General features: G+C 34.4%; 1 protein-coding gene across 2 annotated transcripts in view; it reads left to right on the top strand.

Annotated features, from left to right (window-relative positions):
- LOC145662590 (uncharacterized) overlaps positions 1 to 16209 on the top strand; it is a 155649-nt gene extending 139440 nt beyond the window's left edge. For both annotated transcript variants that reach the window (XM_081728336.1, XM_081728327.1), the window contains 2 exons: positions 7217 to 7535; positions 15728 to 16209. In XM_081728336.1, the coding sequence (XP_081584462.1) occupies positions 7217 to 7512 (296 nt within the window). In that variant the 3' untranslated portion in view covers positions 7513 to 7535; positions 15728 to 16209. The remainder of the gene's footprint in view (positions 1 to 7216; positions 7536 to 15727) is intronic.
- Positions 16210 to 17379: the final 1170 nt, after the last annotated feature.

Below are 17379 nucleotides of genomic sequence, written 5' to 3'. Positions count from 1 at the left end.
TTTCGTCCAAATTGCGAAATAATTAGACTTTTGTCCACGTTTTCGACATTTCGTCCCACTGTGGAATAGTACAATAATCGTAGTTCGTTTCGAGGAAACTAGTTTTAAATTGTTCCTACAGTGTACGGACGTGTGTTCACCCTCACTGTATTTTATTTTTATATATATATATACAGGGTGCGGCACGTAAAACCGGCCCGTAAAGTGAACACATAAAATGAAATGTAATGTATTGAATATGATTAACTACAACACATAAATGAAATGTAATGTATTGAATATGACTACTCACCTTCACAGCAGCCTTTACAGCAGGTGCTGAAAGTGTCCTCCGCCCACTTCAACACACATGTGAGCACGATTGAGGAGATTCATATATACCCTTGTCAGTTCTTGTGTTGTATACCCAGACAGTTCATGTCAGTTCATGTATACCCAGACAGGTGGAACCACCCCTCATCACTCATGATGAGCATTAGTGGATCCAAGAAACCACTGGCAACATTGCTCAACAGCCATGAACAGAAATGCACCCTCTTCTGCAGGTCAGGCTCATTCAGTTCTTGCACAACACTTATCCGGTACGGTTTTAACTTCAGTCCCCTTAAAACACGTCTGCAACTTCTCTCACTCGCATGAACCTGTTGACTCAATCTCCTGGTTGTCTTTCGAGGACTTCTGTCATTATCTCCTCCACCTGCATCTTTAATTCAGGTGTGCAGACAGATGGTCGTCTGTTCCTGGGAGCATTTTGAACCGATCCTGTACGCCGCCATTTTTCAATCAATTCCTGAATGGTGCTTTTTGCTGGCACAGAACGTCCTGGAAATTTCTCCCGAAACAAATTCTTTGTTTTCACAAAAGATCCAGTGAGAATGAACCCTTCAACAATGGCAACACGCTCGGGTATCGAATACGGCATTATCACACACTGACACTCACCCGGCTTAACACAACGAGGCCTTTTTCTCAACTGGTTTCGACAAGTTTCACTGGCTGCGACTGCACGTGACTGCTGCAGGTCAGGTAAGTCGACCCGACCTCGACACGCCATCTCTTGGTAGGAAGGTAGATTATTTAAGTGTTGCCAAAAACACAATATACCAGAATATTACGACGGGCCGGTTTTACGTGCCGCACCCTGTATATATATATATATATATATATATATATATATATATATATATATATATATATATATATATATATATATATATATAGGGTGTTTCAAAACAACACCGACAACGTTTGGGAGGTGATTCCTGACACCAAGATAAGACAAAAAGTATATATAGATCTACCTGGGTGCATAAAATGCTTCCTTTTGGAGTTATTGGCTCCAGAAAACATGAAAAAATTAAGTTCAAAGATCCATAGCTCCAAAACTATAGGGCCTACCGTAATGGGGTGGAGACTTCACTTAGGAACTAATATGTGCTCTATCCAAAAATACATGTTTCAGAATCCTAAGGTACTCACGGAACAATTTTTATGAAGGCAGTTTAGCTACGGGCATACTGAAGTACTCACCAACTACCTCTATAAAAAATTGTTGCGGAAGTACCGCATTATTCTGACACATGGATATTCCGATAGGGCATATACTAGTTCCAAGATAAAGTCTTGACCCGACTCCGCTAGGTCTCATAGTATTGAAGCTATGGACCTTTAAAGTGCATTTTTTCATGTTTTCGGCAGCCTATAACTCCGAAAGGAAGCAGTTGTGCATCCAGGTTGGTCTATACTTTTTGCCTTATCTTGGTGTCAGAAATCACCTCCCAAACCTCGGTACGTTGTTTTGAAACACCATATTATATATATATATAGGGTGTTAATGAACTATACCGACAAACTGTAAGGGGTGATTCCTCACATCAAAATAAGAGAAAAAATTCATATGGACCTATGGCGAAAAGTGCATAGTTTCGGAGCTAGGGCTGGTCAAAATCGCGAAGAATCCAAATTTCAACAGGCCCTATTTCGAATACCAGAAACTGTGGATGGTAGTCCTTATCAGCGTAAAGGAAACCACACATACACAATCCAAAAGTGCATATTTCTTCAATTTTCAACAGGTAAACAAGGTATTCCCTACATGGTGTAATTCTCAGCTATGCTCTCAATAGAGTTTACAGATATACTCTGATTCCAAGAAGGGTTCAAAGTAGGCAGAAGGTAAGCCTTTGCAACAATGGACATCCAATGCTTGGGAGGGAAGTCGCAAGTGTTAGGAACCGACAGTTCCAGTTTTTTAAAAAAAATTCAGAATAATGTGTGATGCGATGTATTTCGTCACGGTATATTTCACGTTTTCTTCACTTATAAGCATGAAAGACAACATTGCAGCATGCGTTTTCTCGAGTACGGAAAACCGTACTGCTGACGATCCTTAGCACTTCCAACATTGAGCCAAAGGATTTTGTGTTCACAGCTATCAAGACTTATCATTTGCCTACTTTGGACTAATCATAATGTCACAGCATATCTCAAAATTCGGTTGATGGCATGTCTGGGAATTTCACCCTGTGTGGAATACTCTGTACACCCACTGAAAATTAATGAAATATGCATTTTTGGATTGCATATGCGTGACTTCCTTTACGCTGATAAGGACCACCATCCACAGTTTCTGGAATTCGAAATAGGGCCTGTTGAAATTTGGCTTTTTCGCGATTTTGGACAGCCCTAGCTCTGAAACTAAGCACTTTTCCCCACATGTCCATATGAACTTTTTCTCTTATTTTGATATAAGGAACCACCTCTTACAGCTGGGTATAATTCATTAACACCCTGTGTATATATATATTTGTGTTATACATTTTAAATTTTATCTGGAATATTTTTTTCTTATATGTATGTATATTTCTTTACTTGATTTCTTTCAGCATTGTTTAACGTACACAACGTTCAAGTTTTTTCTATATAGTTTTTACTTATAGTGATCGATGGAAATTTCCAGAGGCTTGCAACACTTGTTCAAATTCAAAAGATTTTTTGCAGATTTTTAAGCAAAAATAAGAAAGAGAAGGTTCTCCGACCATATAAAAGAGAAGTCTCTCAGTGCATCGGAGGTTGGATGCCTATGGCTGTTAGAACCTTTCGACGTTGTTGAAATGTCCTGCCTCGCTTTCTCTTTTTTAAAGAACTTTCCTATATTGTAGGGATCGGTCTGACTGATAACCGAAGACAGAGAATGAATGATTTCTCTGGAGCTTGAGTGATGGCTTTAGAATTTTTCCTATATTTTTTCTTTAAGTGATGGTTAGAGCAAGGAATGAGTAATTTCCTTGGGTCTGAGTGATCACCAAGTTAGTTAACAAGTTTTAGCCTAGCCAGTGATAAGCTTTAATGATAGCGTACTGGGATAAGTGATTCCCATTATCTTCTAGATAGTAGAAGTAGGTTATGAACATTTTTAAATCTCAGAGGCAGAAATACTTTTAAGGTTTATCTTAGAACTTTTTTTGGTAGGCCAGAGAAGCCTGAGTGATGGTCTTCTCTTTAGAGAAAGAGTAACCGTTTATGGGCTAAGTGATATCCATAGACAATAGGGTACTCTAAAATTTTGTTAGGCTACGAAAGGTTTAGTTAGGCTTTCCCAATAAAGGTAGGCGTCAGACAAAGCTGTGATGGAGTGACGGATCAGTGGAGCCTGACTGAATACATTTGTAGGGGTCTGTTGCTCTGAGTGTTGATCAACAGACTTAAGGAATATGGCTCTGAAGTGAAAGAGCTCGAGATTTTTTTTTTTTTGCTTTTAAAGGAATTTCGTGAATCACTTTTAATTATTATTCCTGAATAAATAGTATTTTTACCTTGATAAGACACTAAGTTTCATTGAATAATAAAACATCCTATGATATTTCATGGTATTTTTGCGTTTGTTTGTGGTTAATTATGATTGGATTTCCTTAAAGAGCCAAAACCGTCTTGAAGGAGTGAACCACAACAACAGTGGTATCAATCCTATAAACATTATTTCTGAATTTTTTTTTTTTTTTTTTTTTTTTTTTTTTTTTTTTTTTTTTTTTTGTAATAAACCTTATATCTACAGGTCCACAGTCGACCTTTGGTATAGCAACAGTTACAAAACTACCAATGTCAATATTATACAACATTGTCTGATAGTTGCCACCATTTTTTCGTTCATTTTACTCTTCTGTGTGTTTCGTTTCTCTTGGAACACATGTTTTCTTCTTTCTTTCAAATCAAACACACAATTTTAGATCCGTAGCCCTCATAGTCGTTTCCTGCAAGTCCGCCGCAAATAGCATGTACAGGACGAAGATATAGGCTACAAATATGACCACCAGTGGTTTCCTTTCCACAAATAGCACAGATCAATTGGTCTCTTTCATTTTTTTCAATTAGATGTTCTAAATCACATGAGTGAACAGGTTCTTTATTGTTATCTTCTCTACTGACATTTTCTTCTGCGCTGTTATGCAATTGCTCCAGTTCTTCTTCTGTGGTTATGGACTTTAGGACTGTGTCTCGCAGAGCAGAAATTAAAATTTCTATCTTTGGTTCGCCATTAAATAACGCACGGTAATGTGATCTTCCAATAATTCATTGAAATCCCATTGAAGAAATAGCCACAGTTCGACCAATTTTTACTTTTGTCGTCTTTCATCCAGCTACGGAACATGTTTTCATCATCTTGATTACTTCGTTCAACATTTCCTAAGGCCTCTGGATGTCGTGGTCTCAAGTGAACGATTTTGCAGTCTGTCCAAAATTCCACCAATTCTTTGATTATCTCCGTAGCGAACTCTCGGCCATTAATAATCCGGGTTGACCACCTCTAGTTCATAATATTTAGAGTGCACACATCATTCCGTTTATTTATTTATTTATTTTTTAATATTTATAATAATTACCGACTGATTTCAAAGTCTTTTCTCTTTCCAGTACCTCTAAAGGCGTTTAATTTAGCGGAATCTTTTGAATGGAGAAAATAGAACATTTCCACTTCCATTTTCTTTCCACTTCTATACTTTCTTCCTTAATATTCCTCTTTGTAATATCAAATAAAATCGATCAACCATCAACTAAAAATAAAGAACTCCACTTAAATGTGATTGCTGTTTACAGCTTTTCTTTTAAGTGAAGAGCGAGCCTAAAATGTTGAGAAAATCTCTAAGCCACGGTGAACCGGAGGAAATGTATGATTTGTGTTGCATGGCATAAAGAGGCTCACTTTGAGTTTTGAGGGACCTTGGGTTTTTTCTCACTTGTTAAGGCTGAACACTGAATATGAAGTCTAAATGAAAATTTGCATCTCGTATAGGGAGAAGTCTTAGTTAAACCGCTTATAAAAATAGATGCAAACTGTTATGTATACAATATACAGTGGCTATAAAGTAGCCATTACCAATATGTGAAGAAGTACTACACGATGCGAGCTGTGGTTAGAGCCAATAGCTTATTATTCTAATCACCTCGAATCCATTCAAAATGGGTTAAGTGCTCTAGACTTTAATAGTGTTACCTTAATTTGATGCGCTACGTCTGTTGCTGGTAGCGGCACACTGAAAAATCAAATAATGTTACGTTGAAGCTAATTTCTTCTGCACTACATCTGCATCAACAGCTATCCAGAAACAAGGCGTTCAATTGAATGGTATCCTTGATATGATGAGAAAAGTTAGCGAATATCTCAACTCTAATGTTGGAGAAGTTGCAAAAGAAGTGAGAGAGAAATTCAACAGAATGCTAGCTAAGATTTCAGGCTACAGTGAAATAAGTAAGATCAGTGCAATCCCATAAAAAAAAAAAAAGTTAAATCATGTATAGAATTAAACCTAGATTTAACGCCTCAAGCTGTTTCTATCTTCAAAATGGCCTCCTTTATTCCTTGGGGTATAGAGTGATCTTTCAGTCAATATATGGCAATATTTAGAGACAACAAAGTTTCACATTCGAAAACTCAAGACAATGTTTTTCGACGCATTACTTCGCAAATAGGCAACCCCAGTAATTTGTTACAACCTTAATTTGTAATACTCTTAAAATGAACGTGACATAGTACAACAGCTCTTAAATTCTTAAATACTTTTTTAACAAGAAATGAATAATTGAAAGTTACTGATGTATTCAACTATTTGTGTGCAAAATACACACTGATTTATTTATTTTTGAACTAGTAGTGTAAAATAAAAAAAAATAGCAATAATGACAATATCAAAATATATATTTAATACTGTACTTTGGTAAATTGTTAGTCAAAATAAAAGTTGAGAGCACTGCGAATAATGTAAAATACTTCTCATTGCCATTAAGTTTGTAATGGGGTATATTTTACAATATCACTTATTCAATTGCATTAAGTTCAGTGCCTCTGGCTTGTCATTTTAAATCATTAATATATTGCAGAAATAAAGTATTTATTTATTTTTATTTTATTTTTTTATTTTTATTTTTTATTTTTTTATTTATTTATTTTTTTTTTGAAATCACACAAAAATCACTGTAAAAAAGTAATCTTGATTCATTATGTACGCATATATTAGTCCATATTTTGCCCAATTTTAGTCCATATACAGCACATAGCAGAGTTGTCAACCGCAGAGAATAAAATTATCGATTTTCGTTTTTAAAATTGCCGTAAATTACAAAAACATCGTATATTCGTTATGCACGTGATACTTGTAGAAATAAGTATTGTCGAAATTTGTACTTGTAGAAATTTTAGTCCATATACAGCACATACCAGAGTTGCCAACCCCAGAGAATAAAATTATGGATTTTCGTCTTTAAAATTGCCGTAAATTACAAAAAACATCGTATATTCGTTATGCACGTGATACTTGTAGAAATAAGTATTGTCGAAATTTGTACTTGTAGAAATTTGTACTTGTAGAAATTTGTACTTGTAGAAATTTGTACTTGTAGAAATTTTAGTCCATATACAGCACATAACAGAATTGCCAACCCCAGAGAATAAAATTATCGATTTTCATCTTTAAAATTGCCGTAAATTACAAAAAAACATCGTATATTCGTTATGCACGTGATATACTTGTAGAAATAAGTATAATACTATTAATAATAGCAATAATATATAATTAAGTTATATAGTAATATTCGTTCAGGTAGTTGAGTACTATCAATAGAAATATTTAATGTTTGTTTTATTCTAGGAAATATAACTCTTCAAATTTTTCCCACTTGTGCCACTGGTATTTACTAAGTTTCTTGTACTCTTTATTTGTAGGTCCTTATAACAATGGATTCCCTCGGAGATCAAGATGGGGAGGATCGCTTAACGGTGGATTTGGCTTTGGCTTAAGTACTAGTATTGGTAATGGTAAAGCTTCTGCTGGAGGGTTTGGCGGGGCTAAAAACATGGAAAACCAAGACAAAACACCATATAGTCAGTATGGTTTAGGTTACGCCGAGACGAGTTCTGGTAAGAAAGGAATTGGATTTGGATTGGGAGGCGGCGGAGGGTGGAGTGGGAAGTTCTATTCCGATTCCGATAATAAAAAACGGAAGGAAAAATTTCAATGATTAAAACTTACGAACTATAACAGGTATGCTCAATTGATTTTCATTTATTTGCTGAATCTCATTATAATAATAATAATACCTGAATTATTCCTGCTATTATTGTTTTAATAAATACCATTAAAGTATAAATATTAGGAACCTGAATATCGAAATAAATAATCTTGTTAATTATCAGAGATTTCAATCAGCAGTAATCATATATTTAAAGCGCCAACCATATATAGATTTAAAGATGCTTAATTCACTGTCAGAATGAGAGATTTGGGTAATAAACTCTCTCATAAATTTAGAAATTCAATCAAGTAAAATAAGTGTATTCTAGAAGCATAATAATATTTATTATTTTAGTGCCAACAATACCTCTAAGTTACCAGACCCATACTAAATCATGGGCATTAGGTTATAACAAAATGTAGGCTGTCTAAGTGAAAATACTTTAACGAACTCTCTCATAGCCTAAAGATGGCCTGTCAACAGCACCACACCAAAAATTTAGGCGTAGTACGCAGTTCACGAAATTAATACAACCTTTGCTTCTCATAATCAGTGTTGCGTAAAATCATACGCCAAATTACGAGCAAAACATTTTAGGGGAGGGGCAGGCAACCCTATAAGGGATGGGAACAACCATGACAAAAATCGAGGATCAGTGAAGAATAACTTTTCTCAATTTTTTTCCTTAAATTGTGATTTATTTAAAGTTTGAAGTTCATGACAGTGACAAAATGATGGTAGCTTTTACAGAGATTAAACTTTTAAAAGCTTAGATTTAATAATATGAAATTAGCGAAATTTAAATAAATATGCTTCTACTTTCAATATTTCATTTCTCTAACGTTTAACGTTATCTAAGTACAGTGAATTGTATGTTACTTTTGTGCATATATTTGAGAGAAAGCAAGAGAGATACAAACTATTTACCAACCACAGTGAACCATTTACACAAATACCAAACAAGGTACCATTCATTCTAGCTTTGGAATTTCTTGTATAAAATAAAAGACAAATTCTGACCAAAGCATCATATACTATTTAATAAATAATATAGTTACAAGTACTGTGTAAGTACTTTCGCTGAATATTTCATCAGATAAGAACATGAAGGACTTAAACATATCAATTTAAAACATAAGAGTAGGAAATTAGCTATGAATCGTACAGTTGGATATAAAGCCATAGTGTTACGATATTCCTTTCGAGATTCCTCTAACAGAAAAGGGTGACGTTATCCACAACACACACACACACATATATATATATAAATAAAATCTATTAGTGTTTTCACTACATACTTCATAAAATTGAGAGGAGAGAAGAAGGAACTAAGGATAAGGTTCATAAAAGTAGCTCTGTAGTTTCCAGCTTACCTTAACCCTTCATAACTACTTTTCTGTTCTTTAAGTAAGTTTTCTTTCTTTTGTAGAGAATAATTTCTATCTTTATACTTGTTGAAGGGTTGTATTCTATAGAGAATCGGAGAAAATGATAGTTGACTACCTCTATGGTTTGGCATAATCCATAGTTTCCGGCCTACCTGACCTTGGTTGATTCATTATTTATATCTAACGTTGCATTTCTTTCACTTTTCATATGTTTTCTATTACCACTAGTGGTGTTCCTACAAATATTTGGAACTTTAAAATCCTTATATGTTTAACGTTCTCTTCCGGATGCATTGTACAGTAGTAAATTATTTTTAAAATGAGAAATGAAATTAAATCTTTCAGTTTTACGGTCCCATAATTTCGGCAGTGTAAATTAAAGGAGACCGTGATGATGAGAATGAATAAAATGGAATGAAAAATGGGAGAAGACGGGAGAACTTCGCAACAATCCATGCAAAGCCTCCTTGGCGTGTTGGAACCAAACCAGGGATCCCACTAGATGAGAACCCTTTACCACTTTTATCTTTTTATTTCCCTAAACATTGTTTTCTTAATTTCACTTTTTCCCATTCTGTTATCTACTTAACACAACAGGAATACGAATACAGAATTATCGAGGACAGTTAAAATTCCACAGATGCTCTCCTAGCAGGAATTAACCCGGGACAATGTATATCAAAGGCACAAGCGCTAGCCTCTAGACCAGCAGAGAGGCCTAACGCTGAGTCACAGTGTCCCAATTTAAAAAGAAAACCACTGGTCAGGGTATATATATATATATATATATATATATATATATATATATATATATATATATATATATATATATATATATATATATACATACAGGGGTGCCCACAAAGGGGGGCTATGACGCAAACTGCGTCATTGAAATATTTGGGGGGGGTTAAAAATCTATATAAATATGTTTGAGGGGGTAAAAATTAATCGAAAAGAATATTTTTTTCATGGAAGAACACCTACGGATAGACAATTGGGGGGTGCATCATGGACATAAGGGGGGTGGGCACCACTGATATATATATATATATATATATTGAATTAAGTTAATCTCGAAAACAAATGCGGTCTGTAAAAATATAAATGCCACACTTGATAAAATTCTGCACGAAAAGTAATAGTTTGTGTATTCAAATTCTTTCTTCACATAAAGCAATATTGTGACTCTCTACATACCTTCTGTTGTTTTCATATTTCTTTCTGACAAAAGATGTTTCTGTTAATGCCTCTGCAATTGGTATTTTGTGTAACAATTCGATAAGCGCGTTTTTGTCTTCATTAGAATTTTTTTTTTCGTTTCTAGGTGAACTATCACTCAAGGAGAAAATGGACTTGTTAATTTATCTTTTCTATGACTTTTTGAGTGCTTAATGTAGTTATTACGTTTACATGAGTAAGACGTAATTATGAGAGGTGTGGGTGACATCTCCTCGGAAACAAAGACGCATTATTACTTTTCATAAGAAAGCTATTTTTCATAGGGAAATTGGCAAGAGAGAACATGTAAACAAAACTACGGTGTCTAAAATGATCGGAAATCAAGAAATATACGGAAGAAGTCCATGACTAGGTCGCTGCCGGAGAAAAAAGAATAGAGCGCCAAGACCCGATCGGAAAATTACAATCTTAGCTAGGAGGCTCAGTGGTTGAGCGTTCACCTCCGGTGCTTCGGGTCCCTGGTTCGATTCCAGCTCGCGCCGTATGGATTTTGTGGTGGACAAACACCGTGCTCGTGGATTTTCTCGTGGTTCTCCCGTTTCCTCCCACTTTCTTCATTCCACTATTTCTTTTATTTCTCATCATCATCGTCTCCTTTAGCCTGACCGGCATAATTGTGGGACGTAAAACTTAAAGATTTCATTTACAATCTTAGCTTTCCATACCTTCATTCTCACCGTCGAGACTAATCCTATTGGGCAGAAAGCAACTAACCAAACTCGTCATCATAAAACGCCAAATATGTATTTCAGTCTTTAACTGTTTCTGATGTTGAAAACGCTTCTATATACACTATAAGTTATTACTCAGCATCTTGTATATCACATCGTTATTAAGAAATAATATATAATAACTTTCTTTAAGTAGGAGGTAAAAATTTGTGACTCTCATTGAAGCGTTTGGGTTGCGAGCGGAGCGAGCGTTTAAAATCCTCTTCTGTCAGTATGACAACAAGACAATATATTAACTTTTTTTTACCATTCATTAAAAGACAAGCAAAAAGATTAAAACCTCTTTGCAGATTCTTTTGGTATAATTACAAGAACAACATTTAATGAATTAATCTCTATACATATAAGCATAGTTTCTATGGCGTAGCAAGAAGCATGCAATAATATGTTTATACGGAAGTGGACACCATGTAAATTATGTAGACTATGTAGGCTACGTATGAGAAACAGGGTTTTTCTTAAATCGTTACACACGAATAATGCGGGAAGTAATATTTGAAAAATAAACAATACTCTGCATTTTTTCGCATAAGAAAAGCAATGTTTACCACTAAACTGCAAGAAAATAATATAATAAGTATGAATGGTTATTCAGCTAAGGCACAACGTTGTTACAAAATAAATAGCATTTCAGACTTTCACAATTAACAATGCAATTATCACAGTCGGTTGCGTATTGGGGCTCAAACGTAGTGATATCAGGATCGAAACCGGGGCAAGACGATTGATTTTTTATTTTTTATTTTTTGTGGATTCAAATTGTATTTTTCCCACCATTGTGTAAACAGAAGGGAGGATGAAAGATCTCATGGAGAGATACACAGAGAGAAAAGCAGAAAGAGAAAGTATTTACTTTTAGGATATCTCAAATGTACGCGAAGGAATCTCATATGATGCATCTTTATTAGAATTCTTCTCTCCCTTTCTTGTGTAATGCTTGTGGAAACTGACAATATTTTAGTAAACTCGAGCTATTTGTTAAGAAGATTCTGTATATTTATTGGATAATAAGAAAATAGAATGCATTGGGATTTATACAGTATCTTGATTATCTTTAATAGGGATTCTTTGAAGACGCTTTGCTGTTCCCTTTTAGAGTGGGAAAATATGCTTGTATACAGAATATATAGATTAATTTTTATAATACATTCAATTCTCATGTTATCAATGATTGGGTTACAATTTTTTCTCTATTTCTACGCTTATCATACATTCTTCAGATTACATTTTCTATTCTCAGCTTATCTTCATATCTGATGAATAATTAGAAACAATTCTATATTTTCTAATGAATTTGTTAATAGATCCCTTGTGTTGGAGGCATTTATTGTTCATAAATTTAGGAATAGATTCCTTGTGTTGGAGGTATTTCTTGTTCAAAGATGTCCTCCTGAGATGGATTTAAAAATTTGGAGATGGATAAGTTCAATGGAGAAATAATACCAGGTATCCAAGAAAGTTCGTGCGGTTTCAGTACAAAGTTCCAAAAAATGCGTTTACCTTATGTTTATTCCGCAAAATATTCACCATCCGCTTCTACAACCTTCTTCCATCGTTTTACAAGCCTGTAGATGCTATTTTTGAAGAAATCTTTGTGTTGGGACTCAAAAACTGAGCCACAGCGTTTTCAACCTCTTCTCAAGTTTTGAATTGTCGATTGCGCATATGGTTGTCCATAGAAAAAAAAAAAAGTCTGATGGAGCAATGTCTGATGAATACGCTGGATATGGCAGAAGTTCCCAGCCAAGAGAAGGAATCCAGGGTCATCTTTGCTGTATGAGGTCTAGCGTTGTCTTGGTGGACAAGAACACCTTTCCTATTCACTAGTGCAGGTTTTTTTTTTTTAGCTTTTTTTTTTTTTTTTAGCTTTTCGGCTACTCTTTGCAATTGTGCTGGGTACACCTCTTTGGTTATGGTTTTACCACTTTCCAAGAACTCATAATGCACAATTCCAGCAATAGTCCACCATACACACAGCATCACCTTCCGCTGATGAAGAGCAGGTTTTGCACTTAAAGGCATGGAGTCATTTGACGATAGCCAACGGTACGAGCGTTTTTTGTTATCGTACATTACCCACTTTTCCTCACACGTCAAAATTCGGTCCAAAATTGGACAGTTGTTGTTTCTAGTCTGCAAGGAAGAGCAGATCTTCAGTCATTGGAGACGGTTCGCAGCAGTTAGCACGTGAGGGACCCACTTACTCAGTTTCCACGATTTTCCAAGCTCATGCAAGTGCGCACGAAAGGTTTCATCGTTTACCCCAAATCGTTGAGCGAATTCTTGACACGATTGACTTGACTCCTCTTCAATTGCTGCCTTGAGTTGGTCCAAATAAAAAAAAATAAATAAATAAATGGTCTGCCCGATCGAGGTTTGTCTCCAAGTGTCTCATCGCCGGTCGAAAAGGTCTGAAACCACTTTTGAGCTGTCCATTCACTAATTTTACCTTCTCCAAACGCTGCACATATTTTTCTTTCTGCTTCCGTACCTTTTGTGCCCAACTTGAATTCATACAGTAAACAAGCCCTGATTACTGCGTTCGACACAAACATGGTTCACAGCGAGTACTTGATCTCGAACTGTCGAATGCGACCTGTTATCTACATTAGCCGACGTGCCAATGACTCAGCTATCAGAAACTGTCATATACAGGTACTTCTGGCAGCAGAAATTATTACTACCCCACGAAAAATAGCGGCAGGTGTAAAAACCGCACGAACTTTCTTGGTTGCCTGGTAATTTTAATAATATTGTTTTTAGTTTTAGTTTTATCATAAAACTATGTGGATATTTTCTTCAGTGGAAGGACTAGAAAATTGACATTAATGATAGATAGACCTGAAAAGAAGGAAAATGTTAATTTCTCTCTCTCTCTCTCTCTCTCTCTCTCTCTCTCTGTCTTCTTGCTACCACAAATAGTGTCTTCAATTACACAATTATTTTAAATTGTGTCCCATTTTTCCTCCAAATCTTTATTTCTTTTATTCACAACTTCTTTACTCCTTTTATCGTTTTCGGCCAACAATACTTTCTAGTATTGTGGGTTGCGTAAAAGATTGGTTACTCCAAATTTCCGCCTGATAATGTGGAAGTGTCAGTGATATTGTGTATTGTACGAGTGAGTGACCCTCTCAACCCCCTCTCACTAATTTCAATCCCAAATTATACGACGAAGTCTCTAATTTCCAATGAAACACACGTTAATCGAACTATCTTACGTAATTTTTACGAAATATTATACTCAATATTGGAAAGGTTTTCATTATTGAGACAATTCAACTCGAAGCAGTAGAAATGATTGGAAATCATTGAAGCCACATTTCACCAAAACTGAATGACTTTTCTCTACAGAAACTATCGTGGATCATATTTTTTCAATTGTATTGGGGGAGTGGGAACGAAGCAAAGTAGCTGCTGATTTCAGACCATCTACTCCAAACATTGGGAACTGTATGAAATTCTCAATAAACATATAGTGCATATTGTTTCAAGAAGGAATAATTTTTACGAAAATATGTGAAATAAAATTTTTAAACGCGGGCTGGGCTGAAGGAGAAGAGATAAGATCACACATTCACTTTCGATTGATTTTAAATTCAATAAGTGACGATAATTGTAAAGCCTTAAAAAAATACTCATATATGTCATATCGCATTAAAATTGAAGACCTCGGTGCAAGAAGAGGTTCAGGATTGAAAGAAAAATGTTTAAAAAATGTACTTTAGCTTCCAAACGTTTTGTAAAGAGAGGTGCTATTATAAGGGTAACCTTTCCCCTCCGTGTACTGACGTCTTCAATTATTATCCGAAAGTTATCGTGGAATGTATTTTTAAGCCAGGAGGACGCATTCACTCTACAGTATCTATACCTAGATCTACTATTCATTTGTGACAGTTTTTAATATCAAGCATTGAGGACTGTGGGAAAACCTGAAAAAAAAAAAATGTACGGTACATAATATACTAACAAGCGAAAGATATCGTAAATTTAAAAAAAAAAAAAAAAAGTTACGTCAAGTTTAGTTCACCCATTCCTTATTCTTTGCTTATTTTAGCTCGATGCAGACAGGATGATTCCGAAGCTTCCAAACATATACGGTATGATACATCAAAATATTTTTTTTTACCGGATCTTATTTGGAATATATAATTTTAATTTGAGAGAGAAGAGGTAAATACATACTTTCTTTCTTGGCAAATTTCAACACAAGCTATGGAGATAATCAAAATGCATAAAACAAGTTGTACATTATGTTTTATCAAAATCGAATATTTTTACGTAGTTAATCCTGTGAAATTATTTTATATGTCAATGTTCATACTTTATATGTTATATGAACCATGGATTGCAACTCCAAACAATAGACTTATTTTGGAAGGTTGGAGGAAGATACATAACGAGGTTAATTAAAATCAGAGAGAGAGAGAGAGAGTTATTGTGAAACAGACAGAACTAACATGAACATCTAGACAGATAGACAGACTTATGAACAAGTAGACACATAAACACCGATCGACTCGAATGGTAGAAGCTCTTTACGCTCTCTTTTATTATCTATTGAAAATAGTCAATGTACGAACTGTTGCTTGTTATTGATATTTTTTTTTCTAAACCGTTTGAAGACGAACTTCTTGACAATAAGAAGTTTGTTCCTCATTACCATAGACTGTCCCAAAATAAAGTTGTGCAATAAGTATACAAGTAAATTTTTCGGGAAAATTTTATAATCATTGTTATTATTTGCAATATATCTTGACGGATCTTAGCATGAAAATTTTCTACCTCATACATATAATTACTTTCATGATAAGTTTCGATATTAACTTATCTAATTTGTTTAATCTCTTACATTTTCAGTTTTAGTACTGAAAATAGAAGTTCGCCACTGTGGAATAAGGCAAAAGAAGAAAAGTAACAACCAAGGAAAATCTAGACTTCAATTTGAGAACTGGAAGATTACTTAAAAAAAAAAAAAAAAAAAAAAAAAAAAAGTTAATTAAAAATCCAACAGTACATGTATCTGGGTTATAGCACCAGCTTTGAAATCGCCAGTTAAGAAATATTCGTCTTCAGCATAGAACCTTGAAACATACGTCGCACTAGTGTGAAATACAATAGAAAGAGTTTCTGAAATACTGTCTGCAACTGTGAATTGTGACACGGTAAAGTGTGATGTCATCACATATTTCTCACATGAAAATGATATATCTGAAACTCTTTCAATTCAATTTCATTGTACTTTGTGTATTTCAGGGATATAATGCTTTCCAAATTTTTAAATGTTTTAATTTGTTTTATAGTTATTTAGAGGAAATAAAACACAAAGAAAATTACATAAATTTGGTTTAAATGACTTAAACGAAGGTTATAGTTTCCTGCTATTTGTTGTACAGTCTGTGACAAAAGGAATTAGTATATTTTATACCTTGTTTGTATATAAAATATATTTATTTATAGATAATTGCAGTTTTCGAAATTTTGAACATGTAGGCCTATATCCAGACACTAATTCATGATCAAGGACTTACGAAAAATAGTGTGAAACAAAGAAACTATTTTAAACGTTGATTACTATGGACTTTAAACATTGATTATTACAGAGAAGTTGGTAACTCTAATTACACAATGGTTGTACATTTATAAATTGATGGGCTTGGAAAAGTTAGGCGATTCCTTTTAAATACGCAATTAAAAGTTTAAAAACGAAGATCCATACAAATCTGTTTGGAGCTTAGTTTTTACTTTTTAACTCAATATTTTAAAATCAGATCGAATAGGGTATATTAGACGTGGATCTGTGACTTTATGGATCTGCATTGGATGTGGTCCAATTTGGAATCGAATCTCTTCTCAAAAGGCTATCTAATCATCATTAAAAATTTTCTGATGAAGAAAGTTAACCCACAATTGTAACTTCAAAATAAACGAGCAATTATTTGTATATAATAGCAATTCTATATCATTGATACTGGATTTCTTGTAAATACATTCCCATTTTCATTCCATTCACTTCAACTAAGAACTGTTCTGCACAAATAACTTTGTAATTTAAAGTAGAAGCATTCAGTTCCTGAACCACTTGAATCTCATAAGAATGGAAACGTAAATTTTTAAATAATATTCCTACCAAAGTAGGGCGTGACATATCCAATGAAATAGCATTTCGCATTCACAGAACGCTATAAATTTTGCAAGAAAGAAATCCTTATGGCTTTGATAGCCGCTGGTATTCGGACAGTTTTCCGTTGTCTTGGTTGCTTCTTGCTAATTGCTAAAACTCTTGTTTCATAATTCTTAACTCTAATATTTATTGTGTTAGCTGACAGATTCTTATCATGACGTCAAAATAGAAACTGACGTCGGAATTTTCGTCAATCAAAGTTTCTAAGCACTCATTGCTTAGACAAAATGATTTTATAGTAAACACACGTTATTTCCAGACCATCCATCCACACTGTATCTACTAAATGGTATTATTGTAGAAATAAATAGCGTCTTCCCAACTTAGA

Source organism: Thermobia domestica, chromosome 1, assembly GCF_964235325.1.
Source record: "Thermobia domestica chromosome 1, izTheDome1.hap1.1, whole genome shotgun sequence".
NCBI classification, from domain to species: Eukaryota; Metazoa; Arthropoda; class Insecta; order Zygentoma; family Lepismatidae; genus Thermobia; species Thermobia domestica.
Note: the sequence above shows the minus strand (reverse complement) of the source record. Positions and strands in the feature narration are given on the sequence as shown.